The sequence below is a fragment of the Oncorhynchus clarkii genome, unplaced genomic scaffold (assembly GCF_045791955.1).
Source record: "Oncorhynchus clarkii lewisi isolate Uvic-CL-2024 unplaced genomic scaffold, UVic_Ocla_1.0 unplaced_contig_795_pilon_pilon, whole genome shotgun sequence".
In the NCBI taxonomy this organism is placed as follows: Eukaryota; Metazoa; Chordata; class Actinopteri; order Salmoniformes; family Salmonidae; genus Oncorhynchus; species Oncorhynchus clarkii.
In genome coordinates, this window is record NW_027257927.1 from 227,137 (window position 1) to 247,190 (window position 20,054).

At 47.5% G+C, this 20,054-nt stretch overlaps 1 protein-coding gene across 1 annotated transcript in view; it reads right to left on the minus strand.

The window, feature by feature from the left end:
- The window catches only part of LOC139393678 (CCR4-NOT transcription complex subunit 2-like), an 88,424-nt gene that overhangs the window by 36,709 nt on the left and 31,661 nt on the right, over positions 1-20,054 (minus strand). The window contains exons 2-5 of the mRNA XM_071142021.1: positions 15,612-15,734; positions 5,263-5,335; positions 2,727-2,874; positions 2,106-2,309 (exon numbers count right to left, since the gene is read on the minus strand). Coding sequence (XP_070998122.1) covers positions 2,106-2,309; positions 2,727-2,874; positions 5,263-5,335; positions 15,612-15,734 — 548 coding nt within the window. The remainder of the gene's footprint in view (positions 1-2,105; positions 2,310-2,726; positions 2,875-5,262; positions 5,336-15,611; positions 15,735-20,054) is intronic.

Genomic DNA, 20,054 nt, shown 5'->3' on the forward strand with positions numbered 1-20,054 from the left:
GGGTACCGGTTAGTAACGAGGCTATATACAGGGGGTACCGGTTAGTAACGAGTCTATATACAGGGGGTACCGGTTAGTAACGAGTCTATATACAGGGGGTACCGGTTAGTAACGAGGCTATATCCAGGGGGTACCGGTTAGTAACGAGGCTATATCCAGGGGGTACCGGTTAGTAACGAGGCTATATCCAGGGGGTACCGGTTAGTAACGAGGCTATATACAGGGGGTACCGGTTAGTAACGAGGCTATATCCAGGGGGTACCGGTTAGTAACGAGGCTATATCCAGGGGGTACCGGTTAGTAACGAGTCTATATACAGGGGGTACCGGTTATTAACGAGGCTATATACAGGGGGTACCGGTTATTAACGAGGCTATATACAGCGGGTACCGGTACCGAGTCAATGTGCGGGGGTACCGGTTAATAATGAGGCTATATACAGCGGGTACCGGTACCGAGTCAATGTGCGGGGGTACCGGTTAGTAATGAGGCTATATACAGCGGGTACCGGTACCGAGTCAATGTGCGGGGGTACCGGTTAGTAATGAGGCTATATACAGGTGGTGCTGGTTAGTAATGAGGCTATATACAGGGGGTACCGGTACCGAGTCAATGTGCGGGGGTACCGGTTAGTCGAGGTAGTTTGTACATGTAGGTAAGGGTAAAGTGACTATGCATAGATAATAAACAGCGAGTAGCAGCAGTGTATTAAACAATGTGGTTGGTGTCACTGTAAATAGTCCAGGTGGCCTTTTGATTAATAGTCCAGGTGGCCATTTGATGAACTGTTCAGGAGTCTTATGGCGTGGGGATAAAAGCTGTTAAGGAGCCTTTTGGACCCAGACTTGGCGCTCCGGTACCGCTTGCCGTGCGGTAGCAGAGAGAACAGTCTATGACTAAGGTGATCGGGCCTACCACCGCTGAGTGATCGGGCCTACCACCGCTGGGTCGTCAGCAAACTTGGTGGTGTTGGAGTCGTGCCTGGCCACGCAGTCGTAGGTGAACAGGGAGTACAGGAGGGGACTGAGCACGCTCCTCTGAGGGGCCCCGTGTTGAGGATCAGCGTAGGCAGATGTGTTTTTACCTAGCCTTATCACCTGGGGGCGGACCATCAGAGTCCAGGATCCAGTTGCAGAGGGAGGTGTTTAGTCCCAGGGTCCTTAGCGTAGTGATGAGCTGTGAGGGGACTATGGAGTTGAACGCTGAGCTGTAGTCAATGAACAGCATTCTCACATAGGGGTTCCTTTTGTCCAGGTGGGAAAGAACAGTGTGGAGTGGGTCTAGGGTTTTCTGGGATAATGGTGTTGATGTGAGCCATGACCAGCCTTTCAAAGCATTTCATGGCTACAGGGTGGTAATCATTTAGGAAGGTTACCTTCGCTTCCTTGGGCACAGGGACTATGGTAGTCTGCTTGAAACTTGTAGGTATTACAGACTCAGTCAGGGAGAAGTTGAAAATGTCAGTGAAGACACTTGCCAGTTGTTGTGGTAGTGATATTGTTGGTCTGACTGGTTTGACTGGCTTCTATTCCATGGTTTTATACTGTAGTAGGGAGGTAAAAGGTTTGACTGGCTCCTATTCCATGGTTTTATACTGTAGTAGGGAGGTAAAAGGTTTGACTGGCTCCTATTCCATGGTTTTATACTGTAGTAGGGAGGTAAAAGGTTTGACTGGCTTCTATTCCATGGTTTTATACTGTAGTAGGGAGGTAAAAGGTTTGACTGGCTCCTATTCCATGGTTTTATACTGTAGTAGGGAGGTAAAAGGTTTGACTGGCTCCTATTCCATGGTTTTATACTGTAGTAGGGAGGTAAAAGGTTTGACACTGGTTTTATACTGTAGTAGGGAGGTAAAAGGTTTGACTGGCTCCTATTCCATGGTTTTATTCTGTAGTAGGGAGGTAAAAGGTTTGACACTGGTTTTATACTGTAGTAGGGAGGTTTGACTGGCTCCTATTCCATGGTTCTATACTGTTAATTGTCTCACCGTTTCAAAGTCTGTCTTTATTATATGTGACCGACAGGTCTTCATGGTTTCTATGTCCTGTCTTCACAATGGTCAATACATCACCCATTGATACGGTCTGGCTTCATTCTAGTGTTACCTGTTGATGGTGAAAGGTTGCCGTGACTGCTGTTGCTTGGGCATGCAGATGATGCTGGGAGAGGCACGGTTGGGGCTGCCCAGGCCCGAGCTGCCCAGGCTGTTGGTCCTGCCCCCACTAGGCATGCCCCCCACCATGACCTCCTGGCGCCCCACCTGCTGAGGGGTGTTCATCATGTTCCGCGTGTTCATGGGCAGGATGCCCCTGCAGAGCAGAGGAGAGAGGAGAGGAGAGGAGAGGAGAGGAGAGGAGAGGAGAGGAGAGGAGAGGAGAGAGTCATGGATATGATCAGGGTGGCGTGATCAGGACAACATGAAAAGCACATCAGTTAAAAAGAGAACGGAATAAGATTAGCTGATTCATCAAAACCTTGTTTTTATTAGACACGATGAGTGATATTTACCTACTAAAAACAACAGTCCTAACCCCATAGGGAGGAGCTCACCGGGCTTGCTGACAGCTGCTCTGTCATGAACAATATGCTCCTTTTACCAAGCAACTAATGCATCAGTCGGCTGAACCAGGTCGGTAGAACCAGACATGCTGAGATGAATCCCAGAGCCAACTAGGTGACTGTCAATGGAAATGGTCAGCACGTGGCCTATAAGTGGAGGGGTGTACCTGCTTGGCGAGGGAGGAGTATGGAGGGACATTGTGGGGGCGACTCCAGAGGCAGGGGTAACGTGGCTCGGTAGCTGGTTGCCCTGTGGTAAGCTGCGATTCAACTGAGCCGTGTTGCTCATGCCCCTCATAGGGAACCCTAGGGCACCTGGACGTCACAGACAACACAGACACACAGGGGAGAAAGGTGGTTATAGTTGGGAGAAATACAGGCTTTAAAACGGTCAGCTATATTCCTTTATTCAGTAGACATACACAGAAAGACAGGGGAGAAAGATGATTATAGTTGGGAGAAATACAGGCTTTAAAACGGTCAGCTATAATCCTTTATTCAGTAGACATACACAGAAGGACGGGGGAGAAAGGCAGTGGGTTAGAGTCGGAGATAAACAGGCTTTGGACTGGTAAGCTCTGAAGACGCTAGTCTATATTCCTGTAAAATACTTGGGAGAAACAGAGATTGAGTATTTCAAGACAACAGCTGACAGGAGAAGCCCGATAGTGACAACATGGAACGGGGCCTAAAACCCAGAGGGCTACTGTATTTACATTGATCTGTGTACCAAGGTCAGCCTCAATTACACTTTCAACTCAGCCAATTCAATCCACTTCCTGCACTGAACAGGATATGGTGTTGACCGCAATCCTTTCCTGTAGAGCATTATGCCATAGGTAGGACATATTAACCCAGCTAAAGGATCAGACCGGAGGACGTGTGTTTAGTCCCAAATGGCATCTTATTCCCTATTAAGTACACTACTTTTGACCAGAGCTCTAAATGCAGGCTAAGCAGTGACAGAATGCAGGCTAGGCAGTGACAGAATGCAGGCTAAGCAGTGACAGAATGCAGGCTAAACAGTGACAGAATGCAGGCTAAGCAGTGACAGAATGCAGGCTAAGCAGTGACAGAATGCAGGCTAAGCAGTGACAGAATGCAGGCTAAGCAGTGACAGAATGCAGGCTAAGTAGTGACAGAATGCAGGCTAAGCAGTGACAGAATGCAGGCTAAGCAGTGACAGAATGCAGGCTAAGCAGTGACAAAATGCAGGCTAGGCAGTGACAGAATGCAGGCTAGGCAGTGACAGAATGCAGGCTAAGCAGTGACAGAATGCAGGCTAAGCAGTGACAGAATGCAGGCTAAGCAGTGACAGAATGCAGGCTAAGCAGTGACAGAATGCAGGCTAAGCAGTGACAGAATGCAGGCTAAGCAGTGACAGAATGCAGGCTAAGCAGTGACAGAATGCAGGCTAAGCAGTGACAGAATGCAGGCTAAGCAGTGACAGAATGCAGGCTAAGCAGTGACAGAATGCAGGCTAAGCAGTGACAGAATGCAGGCTAAGCAGTGACAGAATGCAGGCTAAGCAGTGACAGAATGCAGGCTAGGCAGTGACAGAATGCAGGCTAAGCAGTGACAGAATGCAGGCTAAGCAGTGACAGAATGCAGGCTAAGCAGTGACAGAATGCAGGCTAAGCAGTGACAGAATGCAGGCTAAGCAGTGACAGAATGCAGGCTAAGCAGTGACAGAATGCAGGCTAAGCAGTGACAGAATGCAAGCTAAGCAGTGACAGAATGCAGGCTAAGCAGTGACAGAATGCAGGCTAAGCAGTGACAGAATGCAGGCTAAGCAGTGACAGAATGCAGGCTAAGCAGTGACAGAATGCAGGCTAAGCAGTGACAGAATGCAGGCTAGGCAGTGACAGAATGCAGGCTAAGCAGTGACAGAATGCAGGCTAAGCAGTGACAGAATGCAGGCTAAGCAGTGACAGAATGCAGGCTAAGCAGTGACAGAATGCAGGCTAAGCAGTGACAGAATGCAGGCTAAGCAGTGACAGAATGCAGGCTAAGCAGTGACAGAATGCAGGCTAAGCAGTGACAGAATGCAGGCTAAGCAGTGACAGAATGCAGGCTAAGCAGTGACAGAATGCAGGCTAAGCAGTGACCGAATGCAGGCTAGGCAGTGACAGAATGCAGGCTAAGCAGTGACAGAATGCAGGCTAAGCAGTGACAGAATGCAGGCTAAGCAGTGACAGAATGCAGGCTAAGCAGTGACAGAATGCAGGCTAAGCAGTGACAGAATGCAGGCTAAGCAGTGACAGAATGCAGGCTAGGCAGTGACAGAATGCAGGCTAAGCAGTGACAGAATGCAGGCTAAGCAGTGACAGAATGCAGGCTAAGCAGTGACAGAATGCAGGCTAAGCAGTGACAGAATGCAGGCTAGGCAGTGACAGAATGCAGGCTAAGCAGTGACAGAATGCAGGCTAAGCAGTGACAGAATGCAGGCTAAGCAGTAACAGAATGCAGGCTAAGCAGTAACAGAATGCAGGCTAGGCAGTGACAGAATGCAGGCTAAGCAGTGACAGAATGCAGGCTAAGCAGTGACAGAATGCAGGCTAAGCAGTGACAGAATGCAGGCTAAGCAGTGACAGAATGCAGGCTGGGCAGTGACAGAATGCAGGCTAGGCAGTGACAGAATGCTGAGCAGCGGTGGAGTGTTCATAGCCATGCATGGATGGTGTAGGGACAAGCAGTGCTTACTTTGTGGCCCGTATAAACTGGCACCAAGCTGCGACAATTGACCTGACGACGATGGGGATGGAGATGCCAGCATCTGGAAGACAGGAAGCAGGAAATGCATGTTAGTGGAGATTCATTCACTTCTCTTCCAGGTCACTTACAAGAGAAGGAAACTGGTAGGGGGGGGGGGGTTTAAGTCAAAATATATTTTCCATTCACTTTACAAAGAAAGTCATCTGTTTTGTGGGATAAAATGGTATCTAATGTTAAACAAGCAGGGCTCCCTTATGCTGCTCTTGTACAGGCTACGTCACCTACACTCAGTCAGACCAGGCCAATTGGCTCTACTAGATGGAAGACAGCGTGTGTGGCGTTGTGTGGGCGAGCGATTTGCTGATGTGAACGTTGTGAACAGAGTGCCCTATGGTGGCGGTGGGGTTAAGATATGAGCAGGCATAAGCTAAGGACAACGCCCACAATAGCATTTTATTGATGGCAATTTGAATGCACAGAGATACCATGACGAGATCCTGAGGCCCATTGTCGTGTCATTCATCCGCCACCATCACCTCATGTCCCAAGGATCTGTACACAATTCCTGGAAGCTGAAAGCGGCCTGCATACTCAGACATGTGACCCTATTGAGCATGTTTGGGATGCTCTGGATCGACATGTACGACAGCGTGTTCTAGTTCCCGAACGATATCCAGCGACTTCACACAGCCATTGAAGAGGAGTGGGACAACATTCTACAGGCCACTATCAACAGCCTGATGTGTTGTGCTGCATGGAGAAAATGCTGGTCACACCAGATATACTGCCTGCTTCTCTGATCCAGGCCCCTAACTATTATTTACGGTAATTATGCCCAGATGAATATCTATTCTCCGTCATGTGAAATCCATAGATTAGGACCCGATGAATTTATTTTCAATTGACTGGTTTCCTTATTATGAATTGTAACGTCAGAAATATTTTGGAAATAGTTTCATGTTGCATTTATTTTTGTTCAGTGTATACTACATGGTTAGCTGTCATCAGGCAAAGCTGTATATGGTTGGTTGTCATCAGGCAAAGCTGTATATGGTTGGTTGTCATCAGGCAAAGCTGTATATGGTTGGTTGTCATCAGGCAAAGCTGTATATGGTTGGCTGTCATCAGGTAAAGCTGTATATGGTTGGCTGTCATCAGGTAAAGCTGTATATGGTTGGCTGTCATCAGGTAAAGCTGTATATGGTTGGCTGTCATCAGGTAAAGCTGTATATGGTTGGCTGTCATCAGGTAAAGCTGTATATGGTTGGCTGTCATCAGGTAAAGCTGTATATGGTTGGCTGTCATCAGGTAAAGATGTATATGGTTAGCTGTCATCAGGTAAAGGTGTATATGGTTGGCTGTCATCAGGTAAAGGTGTATATGGTTGGCTGTCATCAGGTAAAGGTGTATATGGTTGGCTGTCATCAGGTAAAGGTGTATATGGTTGGCTGTCATCAGGTAAAGGTGTATATGGTTGGCTGTCATCAGGTAAAGGTGTATATGGTTGGCTGTCATCAGGTAAAGGTGTATATGGTTGGCTGTCATCAGTCATCAGGTAAAGCTGTATATGGTTGGCTGTCATCAGGTAAAGATGTATATGGTTAGCCGTCATCAGTCATCAGGTAAAGGTGTATATGGTTGGCTGTCATCAGGTAAAGGTGTATATGGTTGGCAGTCATCAGGTAAAGGTGTTTATGGTTGGCTGTCATCAGGTAAAGGTGTATATGGTTGGCTGTCATCAGGTAAAGGTGTATATGGTTGGCTGTCATCAGGTAAAGGTGTTTATGGTTGGCTGTCATCAGGTAAAGGTGTATATGGTTGGCAGTCATCAGTCATCAGGTAAAGGTGTATATGGTTGGCTGTCATCAGGTAAAGGTGTATATGGTTGGCAGTCATCAGGTAAAGGTGTTTATGGTTGGCTGTCATCAGGTAAAGGTGTATATGGTTGGCAGTCATCAGGTAAAGGTGTATATGGTTGGCTGTCATCAGGTAAAGGTGTTTATGGTTGGCTGTCATCAGGTAAAGGTGTATATGGTTGGCAGTCATCAGTCATCAGGTAAAGGTGTATATGGTTGGCAGTCATCAGGTAAAGGTGTATATGGTTGGCAGTCATCAGGTAAAGATGTACAGTGCCTTGCGAAAGTATTCGGCCCCCTTGAACTTTGCGACCTTTCGCCACATTTCAGGCTTCAAACATAAAGATATAAAACTGTCTTTTTTTGTGAAGAATCAACAACAAGTGGGACACAATCATGAAGAGGAACGACATTTATTGGATATTTCAAACTTTTTTAACAAATCAAAAACTGAAAAATTGGGCGTGCAAAATTATTCAGCCCCCTTAAGTTAATACTTTGTAGCGCCACCTTTTGCTGCGATTACAGCTGTAAGTCGCTTGGGGTATGTCTCTATCAGTTTTGCACATCGAGAGACTGAAATTTTTTCCCATTCCTCCTTGCAAAACAGCTCGAGCTCAGTGAGGTTGGATGGAGAGCATTTGTGAACAGCAGTTTTCAGTTCTTTCCACAGATTCTCGATTGGATTCAGGTCTGGACTTTGACTTGGCCATTCTACCACCTGGATATGTTTATTTTTGAACCATTCCATTGTAGATGTTGCTTTATGTTTTGGATCATTGTCTTGTTGGAAGACAAATCTCCATCCCAGTCTCAGGTCTTTTGCAGACTCCATCAGGTTTTCTTCCAGAATGGTCCTGTATTTGGCTCCATCCATCTTCCCATCAATTTTAACCATCTTCCCTGTCCCTGCTGAAGAAAAGCAGGCCCAAACCATGATGCTGCCACCACCATGTTTGACAGTGGGGATGGTGTGTTCAGCTGTGTTGCTTTTACGCCAAACATAACATTTTGCATTGTTGCCAAAAAGTTCCATTTTGGTTTCATCTGACCAGAGCACCTGCTTCCACATGTTTGGTGTGTCTCCCAGGTGGCTTGTGGCAAACTTTAAACGACACTTTTTATGGATATCTTTAAGAAATGGCTTTCTTCTTACCACTCTTCCATAAAGGCCAGATTTGTGCAATATACGACTGATTGTTGTCCTATGGACAGAGTCTCCCACCTCAGCTGTAGATCTCTGCAGTTCATCCAGAGTGATCATGGGCCTCTTGGCTGCATCTCTGATCAGTCTTCTCCTTGTATGAGCTGAAAGTTTAGAGGGACGGCCAGGTCTTGGTAGATTTGCAGTGGTCTGATACTCCTTCCATTTCAATATTATCGCTTGCACAGTGCTCCTTGGGATGTTTAAAGCTTGGGAAATCTTTTTGTATCCAAATCCGGCTTTAAACTTCTTCACAACAGTATCTCGGACCTGCCTGGTGTGTTCCTTGTTCTTCATGATGCTCTCTGCGCTTTTAACGGACCTCTGAGACTATCACAGTGCAGGTGCATTTATACTGAGACTTGATTACACACAGGTGGATTGTATTTATCATCATTTGTCATTTAGGTCAACATTGGATCATTCAGAGATCCTCACTGAACTTCTGGAGAGAGTTTGCTGCACTGAAAGTAAAGGGGCTGAATAATTTTGCACGCCCAATTTTTCAGTTTTTAATTTGTTAAAAAAGTTTGAAATATCCAATAAATGTCGTTCCACTTCATGATTGTGTCCCACTTGTTGTTGATTCTTCACAAAAAAAAAACAGTTTTATATCTTTATGTTTGAAGCCTGAAATGTGGCAAAAGGTCGCAAAGTTCAAGGGGGCCGAATACTTTCGCAAGGCACTGTATATGGTTGGCTGTCATCAGGTAAAGCTGTATATGGTTGGCTGTCATCAGGTAAAGGTGTATATGGTTGGCTGTCATCAGGTAAAGGTGTATATGGTTGGCTGTCATCAGGTAAAGGTGTATATGGTTGGCTGTCATCAGGTAAAGGTGTATATGGTTGGCTGTCATCAGGTAAAGGTGTATATGGTTGGCTGTCATCAGGAAAAGCAACCAACTTCAGGAGCAGAGAAAGTGACAATAATGAAATGTTTAATTTTCAAAATGATGGGGCTTTACACTGTTTCACTACTTATGTTGTTGTTCCTTTTAATCTAAAAATGAGACCAGTCTGTCAGTACATCATGTGATCAGTGTTTAGTTCTCTGGTTCAGTCTAAATGAGACAAGCCTGTCAGTTCATCATGTGATCAGTGTTTAGTTCTCTGGTTCAGTCTAAATGAGACAAGCCTGTCAGTTCATCATGTGATCAGTGTTTAGTTCTCTGGTTCAGTCTAAAAGGGGACAAGCCTGTCAGTTCATCATGTGATCAGTGTTTAGTTCTCTGGTTCAGTCTAAATGAGACAAGCCTGTCAGTTCATCATGTGATCAGTGTTTAGTTCTCTGGTTCAGTCTAAATGAGACAAGCCTGTCAGTGCATCATGTGATCATTGTTTAGTTCTCTGGTTCAGTCTAAATGAGACAAGCCTGTCAGTTCATCATGTGATCAGTGTTTAGTTCTCTGGTTCAGTCTAAAAGGGGACAAGCCTGTCAGTTCATCATGTGATCAGTGTTTAGTTCTCTGGTTCAGTCTAAATGAGACAAGCCTGTCAGTTCATCATGTGATCAGTGTTTAGTTCTCTGGTTCAGTCTAAATGAGACAAGCCTGTCCGTTCATCATGTGATCAGTGTTTAGTTCTCTGGTTCAGTCTAAATGAGACAAGCCTGTCAGTTCATCATGTGATCAGTGTTTAGTTCTCTGGTTCAGTCTAAATGAGACAAGCCTGTCATTTCATCATGTGATCAGTGTTTAGTTCTCTGGTTCAGTCTAAATGAGACAAGCCTGTCAGTTCATCATGTGATCAGTGTTTAGTTCTCTGGTTCAGTCTAAATGAGACAAGCCTGTCAGTTCATCATGTGATCAGTGTTTAGTTCTCTGGTTCAGTCTAAATGAGACAAGCCTGTCAGTTCATCATGTGATCAGTGTTTAGTTCTCTGGTTCAGTCTAAATGAGACAAGCCTGTCCGTTCATCATGTGATCAGTGTTTAGTTCTCTGGTTCAGTCTAAATGAGACAAGCCTGTCAGTGCATCATATGATCATTGTTTAGTTCTCTGGTTCAGTCTAAATGAGACAAGCCTGTCCGTTCATCATGTGATCAGTGTTTAGTTCTCTGGTTCAGTCTAAAAGGGGACAAGGAAAACAACGTTGAGAAACATGACGGTCTGAAACAGAACCAGCATTAACTGGTGTCATTTGCTTAAGCACATGAAATATGCAAATGGTGTGAATTATACCCCACAATGAGAGAATATCTTTAGCACAGAACACAAGTGTGTAAAAAAAAATATGAACCAAATGTGTGATGAGAGGATATTATTGAGATAATACAGCTATTTTACAGGGGAGACAAATCCATCCTCTGGCTAGAAGCAGTATGGCACAGCAGACGACTAGAAGTTGTCTGAATTCTTCCAGACTGGACTGAACCGAGCCCTGCTACCTGCTCCTTGAACCCAAGAACTCCGGAATCCTGTCCCACCTATAGAACCCAGAGCCGGTTGGCGTCACATTCCATCAGCACGGCTCGTTACCTCTGACCCGAGGGAAGTTTCTGGGTTGGACTTAAGACTTGGACCTGCTCATCTCGTTATCCTTTCTACCAAAGTGGCCTACACACTGTACTGGTATGAAGGGACAGAACCTAGTCCAAGCTGAGCTGCACATCTTTAGACCACCCATACGTTAACATGTATGCAGGCATGACTGACACAAAGCTGTCTGCTAAACGGTATATTACATGATGATATCCTCAGCACTCGTCTAAATGAGAGGTGATCACAGCGTTGAGGTTATAACACATATTTATCATCACACCCACTAGCAGAGTCCAGTTTAGCTGGCCATAAAATAACCCTTTAGATGTCAGAGTCCCTTCCCAGTTTCACTACTGCTCTGCTAAGAAGCTCCTTGTACAGAGAGTTTAGATGCCCATCAGATGTGTCTGCTTACCAGGTGCTGGTTATAAGGTTATAAGTTATAAGTTCTTTAAAGTCCTGGGAGTCTAAACTATCCAATAGAGAAGCACCAGTCAGTAGAGCTGTTATCAGACAGGTCTGGTTTCAGGACAGATGATGATCTCTCTAGGTTCAGTAGAGCGGTTATCAGACAGGTCTGGTTTCAGGACAGATGATGATCTCTCTAGGTTCAGTAGAGCTGTTATCAGACAGGTTTCAGGACAGATGATCTCTCTCTAGGTTCAGTTGAGCTGTTATCAGACAGGTTTCAGGACAGATGATGCGCTCTCTAGGTTCAGTAGAGCTGTTATCAGACAGGTTTCAGGACAGATGATCTCTCTCTAGGTTCAGTAGAGCTGTTATCAGACAGGTTTCAGGACAGATGATCTCTCTCTAGGTTCAGTAGAGCTGTTATCAGACAGGTCTGGTTTCAGGACAGATGATCTCTCTCTAGGTTCAGTAGAGCTGTTATCAGACAGGTCTGGTTTAAGGACAGATGAGGCTCTCTCTAGGTTCAGTAGAGCTGTTATAAGACAGGTCTGGTTTCAGGACAGATGATGCTCTCTAGGTTCAGTAGAGCTGTTATCAGACAGGTTTCAGGACAGATATGCGCTCTCTAGGTTCAGTAGAGCTGTTATCAGACAGGTTTCAGGACAGATGAAAATCTCTAGGTTCAGTAGAGCTGTTATCAGACAGGTCTGGTTTCAGGACAGATGATGCGCTCTCTAGGTTCAGTAGAGCTGTTATCAGACAGGTTTCAGGACAGATGATCTCTCTCTAGGTTCAGTAGAGCTGTTATCAGACAGGTTTCAGGACAGATGATCTCTCTCTAGGTTCAGTTGAGCTGTTATCAGACAGGTTTCAGGACAGATGATGCGCTCTCTAGGTTCAGTAGAGCTGTTATCAGACAGGTTTCAGGACAGATGATCTCTCTCTAGGTTCAGTAGAGCTGTTATCAGACAGGTTTCAGGACAGATGATCTCTCTCTAGGTTCAGTAGAGCTGTTATCAGACAGGTCTGGTTTCAGGACAGATGATCTCTCTCTAGGTTCAGTAGAGCTGTTATCAGACAGGTCTGGTTTAAGGACAGATGAGGCTCTCTCTAGGTTCAGTAGAGCTGTTATAAGACAGGTCTGGTTTCAGGACAGATGATGCTCTCTAGGTTCAGTAGAGCTGTTATCAGACAGGTTTCAGGACAGATATGCGCTCTCTAGGTTCAGTAGAGCTGTTATCAGACAGGTTTCAGGACAGATGAAAATCTCTAGGTTCAGTAGAGCTGTTATCAGACAGGTCTGGTTTCAGGACAGATGATGCGCTCTCTAGGTTCAGTAGAGCTGTTATCAGACAGGTTTCAGGACAGATGATCTCTCTCTAGGTTCAGTAGAGCTGTTATCAGACAGGTTTCAGGACAGATGATCTCTCTCTAGGTTCAGTTGAGCTGTTATCAGACATGTTTCAGGACAGATGATCTCTCTCTAGGTTCAGTAGAGCTGTTATCAGACAGGTTTCAAGACAGATGATCTCTCTAGGGGTTCAGTAGAGCTGTTATCAGACAGGTTTCAGGACAGATGATCTCTCTCTAGGTTCAGTAGAGCTGTTATCAGACAGGTCTGGTTTCAGGACAGATGAGGCTCTCTCTAGGTTCAGTAGAGCTGTTATCAGACAGGTCTGGTTTCAGGACAGATGATGCTCTCTAGGTTCAGTAGAGCTGTTATCAGACAGGTTTCAGGACAGATGCTGCTCTCTCTAGGTTCAGTAGAGCTGTTATCAGACAGGTTTCAGGACAGATGATCTCTCTAGGTTCAGTTGAGCTGTTATCAGACAGGTTTCAGGACAGATGATCTCTCTAGGTTCGGTAGAGCTGTTATCAGACAGGTTTCAGGACAGATGATCTCTCTCTAGGTTCAGTAGAGCTGTTATCAGACAGGTCTGGTTTCAGGACAGATGATGCTCTCTAGGTTCAGTAGAGCTGTTATCAGACAGGTTTCAGGACAGATGATGCTCTCTCTAGGTTCAGTAGAGCTGTTATCAGACAGGTTTCAGGACAGATGCTCTCTCTAGGTTCAGTTGAGCTGTTATCAGACAGGTTTCAGGACAGATGATCTCTCTCTAGGTTCAGTAGAGCTGTTATCAGACAGGTTTCAGGACAGATGATCTCTCTAGGGGTTCAGTAGAGCTGTTATCAGACAGGTTTCAGGACAGATGATCTCTCTAGGGGTTCAGTAGAGCTGTTATCAGACAGGTTTCAGGACAGATGATCTCTCTAGGGGTTCAGTAGAGCTGTTATCAGACAGGTTTCAGGACAGATGATCTCTTTAGGGGTTTAATACCTCTTCTCTGACCGATGAGCTGAGGTACCTGTTTTGATGATGGCGGTGAGCCTTAAACCAGCAGAATTCCCTCAGAGCAGACTGTGTGGGTGATAAACCCTTTGATATGTTATTGGCTGATAACAGAAGCCCTTATATGGCTGTTAGACACCATAATAATGGAGGCTATGGTAAAGCATGGGGACTCAACACAAACCACAATGCCCACACCATCAGTAGTTGGGTTCATGCTTGGCCGCTGTCACCATTGTCCCCTCACCCGCAGCGTGGTCCTGCGCAGCGTGTCCTGCGTAGGGGCCTTGCTCCGAGGTTAGAGTAGAAAGGCATTCCTCTGCCTCCCACAGAGTTGGGCTCCAGTCAGTCTGCCTCCCACAGAGTTGGGCTCCAGTCAGTCTGCGTCCCACAGAGTTGGGCTCCAGTCAGTCTGCCTCCCACAGAGTTGGGCTACAGTCAGTCTGCCTCCCACAGAGTTGGGCTCCAGTCAGTCTGCCTCCCACAGAGTTGGGCTCCAGTCAGTCTGCCTCCCACAGAGTTGGGCTCCAGTCAGTCTGCCTCCCACAGAGTTGGGCTCCAGGCAGTCTGCCTCCCACAGAGTTGGGCTCCAGTCAGTCTGCCTCCCACAGAGTTGGGTCCAGTCGGTTCTTCTCAGGGAGGGAACGTAGCCTTGGAGTAGTGGGCACAACTGACAACAACGTCTGTTGTTGTGGGACTGGGAACATGATGACGGGTGCTCAGAGTCAAGGATCTTTCTCAAAAACATCTCCTCGCTACTTATCAAACAGCACTGGAGGAGAAGATCTGAGGCTCTCCATAACTTGGCCAGGAGAGAGGACCGGAGGAACTGGGGGTAAAGACTTGACAAAGAGACTGTCAGCATATTTCCTGAGCCTTCTCCTGACTCCTGTATGTTTGTCTGTCTGACTAACAGGCTGGATCATTATGAAGGGAACCTCGGAGATGATCACAACACACAGAGATGCTTGCTAACTGAGGGTTTTATGTCCCTGGCTGTCTGCCCTGTCTCTGGTCCCAGAGAACACTGTAGGTCCATTGTTCCTTCCCACACAAGTGTCAACTAACCAACATGGTTCGTCCTGGGCAGCTTCTGAAAAGGCAATCTATTTACTATATAAACACCCTACTTTTTGACCAGGGCCCACAGGGTAGTGCACTACATAGGGAATAGGGGTCCATTTGGGACACATACCTGATTGTATCCCCCCCCATTCCCAGAGAACTGAAGGAAAACTCAGAACTCTTCAGGCACCAGATCAAGGTGGCCTGCTCGGGTCTTTGGCACCAACAATTCCGCAGGGAGCCAACGGCTCCAATGTGGCCTCTGATTAACAAATGGAAGGAGTCCCAGGCAGAGGTTGTGTCCCAAATGCACCCTATCCCCTGAGTTCCATATTCTCCTTTCATAGGAGCCCTGGTCAAAAGTAGTGCACTATATAGGGAATAGGGTGCCATTTGGAACACAAGCAGAGTGAAAGCTCTATTGAACTCTGAGACCTGGGTTATGAATGCCTTGTTCTGCTCTTCTCTATGGATATCCTGTCTAGATGGTCCGGGTTAGATGTCATCCTGTCTAGATAGAAGGCTTAAATCTAACCTGGTCTCTATGTGATCAGTCACATAGCAGGCCCAGGATTCAGAGGAGTTCATCTCGTAGAGACCACTGTTAGGATGTTCCATATCTGGATGTAGTAATGTCACCATGTGACTCCTCTCTATTCACTGTAACTAAGAGTGAATGAGTCATGTCCACTTCCCTATAAACCACCCAACCAGACACACATTTAACCAAACCGTTACTGAGGAAAAGCAGAAACGCCAAAAGATCAGCTTTGAAAATAATGTCATAGCAACAGAAACATAAGCTTAGATGACTGCAACGAAGCCGTTCACCCCCACATGAATCCAGACCACAGAGAGCCAAGGAGTCTGGATTCAACCTCTACGGGTTTTACTGACTAAGTGACAACTGACGAATCAGTCACCTCATAATAGGGGGTCAAAGGTTGCAACATGCTGGTAGCATCACTTACGTCTTTGTCTGATGGATGAGGGAACATGGATGTCTGGCCATAATACACAGTGTCGTCGGGGTAGTCACTCTCCACCCCTTCTACAAACCTCTTTCTGGTAGCACTAAACATGCTGTTAGTCACCTGTAGAGGGGAGGAAAGGAGGAAAGCGTTTAGGACACAGGTCACCAACTGGTCGATCGCCATCCACAAGGCATTCCTAGTCGATCACCAAACATTTCTGGACAAAAGACAACGATGAAGACATGAGCTACATTTATATTATTATTTGTGTTGCCATGTTGGCGGTGGGTGCACTTGATTCAGAAGCCCTGTTGGCGGTGGGTGCACTTGATTCAGAAGCCCTGTTGGCGGTGGGTGCACTTGATTCAGAAGCCCGGTTGGCGGTGGGTGCACTTGATTCAGAAGCCCTGTTGGCGGTGGGTGCACTTGATTCAGAAGCCCGGTTGGCGGTGGGTGCACTTGATTCAGAAGCCCTGTTGGCAGTGGGTGCACTTGATTCAGAAGCCCTGTTGGCGGTGGGTGCACTTGATTCAGAAGCCCTGTTGGCGGTGGGCGCACTTGATTCAGAAGCCCTGTTGGCGGTGGGTGCACTTGATTCAGAAGCCCTGTTGGCGGTGGGTGCACTTGATTCAGAAGCCCTGTTGGCGGTGGGTGCACTTGATTCAGAAGCCCTGTTGGCGGTGGGCGCACTTGATTCAGAAGCCCTGTTGGCGGTGGGTGCACTTGATTCAGAAGCCCTGTTGGCGGTGGGTGCACTTGATTCAGAAGCCCTGTTGGCGGTGGGTGCACTTGATTCAGAAGCCCTGTTGGCGGTGGGTGCACTTGATTCAGAAGCCCTGTTGGCGGTGGGTGCACTTGATTCAGAAGCCCTGTTGGCGGTGGGCGCACTTGATTCAGAAGCCCGGTTGGCGGTGGGCGCACTAGATTCAGAAGCCCTGTTGGCGGTGGGCGCACTTGATTCAGAAGCCCTGTTGGCGGTGGGTGCACTTGATTCAGAAGCCCTGTTGGCGGTGGGTGCACTTGATTCAGAAGCCCTGTTGGCGGTGGGTGCACTTGATTCAGAAGCCCTGTTGGCGGTGGGTGCACTTGATTCAGAAGCCCGGTTGGCGGTGGGTGCACTTGATTCAGAAGCCCTGTTGGCGGTGGGTGCACTTGATTCAGAAGCCCGGTTGGCGGTGGGTGCACTTGATTCAGAAGCCCTGTTGGCGGTGGGTGCACTTGATTCAGAAGCCCTGTTGGCGGTGGGTGCACTTGATTCAGAAGCCCTGTTGGCGGTGGGCGCACTTGATTCAGAAGCCCTGTTGGCGGTGGGCGCACTTGATTCAGAAGCCCTGTTGGCGGTGGGTGCACTTGATTCAGAAGCCCTGTTGGCGGTGGGTGCACTTGATTCAGAAGCCCTGTTGGCGGTGGGTGCACTTGATTCAGAAGCCCTGTTGGCGGTGGGTGCACTTGATTCAGAAGCCCTGTTGGCGGTGGGCGCACTTGATTCAGAAGCCCTGTTGGCGGTGGGTGCACTAGATTCAGAAGCCCTGTTGGCGGTGGGTGCACTTGATTCAGAAGCCCTGTTGGCGGTGGGTGCACTTGATTCAGAAGCCCTGTTGGCGGTGAGTGCACTTGATTCAGAAGCCCTGTTGGCTGTGGGTGCACTTGATTCAGAAGCCCTGTTGGCGGTGGGTGCACTAGATTCAGAAGCCCTGTTGGCGGTGGGTGCACTTGATTCAGAAGCCCTGTTGGCAGTGAGTGCACTTGATTCAGAAGCCCTGTTGGCGGTGGGTGCACTCGATTCAGAAGCCCTGTTGGCGGTGGGTGCACTCGATTCAGAAGCCCTGTTGGCGGTGGGTGCACTCGATTCAGAAGCCCTGTTGGCGGTGGGTGCACTTGATTCTGAAGCCCTGAGCACCTGATAGGCCAAGTGTTCCCATGTTCAACCATTTAAATTTGTCTAAAAACACAAACTCGTCCTACCCGGCGGACTGGGAGATCTGTGGCTAAATCAAGTGGGCCCGCTGCACTGGCCAATCGGATAGCTCAAAAATCACCATGCCGACATCTTCCACAGCAACGTTTGATACTAGCCTACGTGAGATTTCATACCTTTTAAAACCATAAAGAGACTGGCAAAGAATACAGCAAAGAGCTGCTGTTTTTATGACTTCATGTTAAAGTTAATATTCAACAGTATTACAGAACATAAAAGCTCTTCTCCCGACTTCCACTCGCCCTGCAGCTGAAATGAATGAGTAGCCGTGTGTATCGACAGCCCTTCCTTTTTCTTATTATTAGCAGCTCGTCTATTTTAATATCAAGGAATCTTTCACTTTCTCTGGTCATGAATTTGTGCAATGCAGTGTGACTCAAGTTCCACGTGTAAGACAGTGTATCCCCTCCTCTCTGGTCAGACTCACCGGAGGAAAGGAAAACCAGAGCAGGGATCCTCCTCTGCTGCTCTCTCTCTCTCTCTGCTGAGACTAATGATGTGTTCAAAACAACGGAGAACTCGGAAATCTCAGACTTCAGTGTGTTCAAGACAACTGGGAAGGACGAGATCTGACTGGGAAAAAAATGTTTTTGAACGGTCATCCAAGTCGGACAACCTGAAGATCACGGACGTCATGATTCGCTCAGCTCTGCCGAGCGACTGCTACACCAACTGTTGTGTTGTCATGATACGCTCAGCTCTGCCGAGCTACTGCTACACCAACTGTTGTGTTGTCATGATACCCTCAGCTCTGCCGAGCTACTGCTACACCAACTGTTGTGTTGTCCTGATACGCTCAGCTCTGCCGAGCTACTGCTACACCAACTGTTGTGTTGTCATGATACCCTCAGCTCTGCCGAGCTACTGCTACACCAACTGTTGTGTTGTCATGATACCCTCAGCTCTGCCGAGCTACTGCTACACCAACTGTTGTGTTGTCATGATACCCTCAGCTCTGCCGAGCAACTGCTACACCAACTGTTGTGTTGTCATGATACCCTCAGCTCTGCCGAGCTACTGCTACACCAACTGTTGTGTTGTCATGATACCCTCAGCTCTGCCGAGCTACTGCTACACCAACTGTTGTGTTGTCATGATACCCTCAGCTCTGCCGAGCAACTGCTACACCAACTGTTGTGTTGTCATGATACCCTCAGCTCTGCCGAGCAACTGCTACACCAACTGTTGTGTTGTCATGATACCCTCAGCTCTGCCGAGCAACTGCTACACCAACTGTTGTGTTGTCATGATACCCTCAGCTCTGCCGAGCTACTGCTACACCAACTGTTGTGTTGTCATGATACCCTCAGCTCTGCCGAGCAACTGCTACACCAACTGTTGTGTTGTCATGATACCCTCAGCTCTGCCGAGCTACTGCTACACCAACTGTTGTGTTGTCATGATACCCTCAGCTCTGCCGAGCTACTGCTACACCAACTGTTGTGTTGTCATGATACCCTCAGCTCTGCCGAGCTACTGCTACACCAACTGTTGTGTTGTCATGATACCCTCAGCTCTGCCGAGCTACTGCTACACCAACTGTTGTGTTGTCATGATACCCTCAGCTCTGCCGAGCTACTGCTACACCAACTGTTGTGTTGTCATGATACCCTCAGCTCTGCCGAGCAACTGCTACACCAACTGTTGTGTTGTCATGATACCCTCAGCTCTGCCGAGCTACTGCTACACCAACTGTTGTGTTGTCATGATACCCTCAGCTCTGCCGAGCTACTGCTACACCAACTGTTGTGTTGTCATGATACCCTCAGCTCTGCCGAGCTACTGCTACACCAACTGTTGTGTTGTCATGATACCCTCAGCTCTGCCGAGCTACTGCTACACCAACTGTTGTGTTGTCATGATACCCTCAGCTCTGCCGAGCTACTGCTACACCAACTGTTGTGTTGTCATGATACCCTCAGCTCTGCCGAGCTACTGCTACACCAACTGTTGTGTTGTCATGATACCCTCAGCTCTGCCGAGCTACTGCTACACCAACTGTTGTGTTGTCATGATACCCTCAGCTCTGCCGAGCTACTGCTACACCAACTGTTGTGTTGTCATGATACCCTCAGCTCTGCCGAGCAACTGCTTCACCAACTGTTGTGTTGTCATGATACCCTCAGCTCTGCCGAGCTACTGCTACACCAACTGTTGTGTTGTCATGATACCCTCAGCTCTGCCGAGCTACTGCTACACCAACTGTTGTGTTGTCATGATACCCTCAGCTCTGCCGAGCTACTGCTACACCAACTGTTGTGTTGTCATGATACCCTCAGCTCTGCCGAGCTACTGCTACACCAACTGTTGTGTTGTCATGATACCCTCAGCTCTGCCGAGCTACTGCTACACCAACTGTTGTGTTGTCATGATACCCTCAGCTCTGCCGAGCTACTGCTACACCAACTGTTGTGTTGTCATGATACCCTCAGCTCTGCCGAGCTACTGCTACACCAACTGTT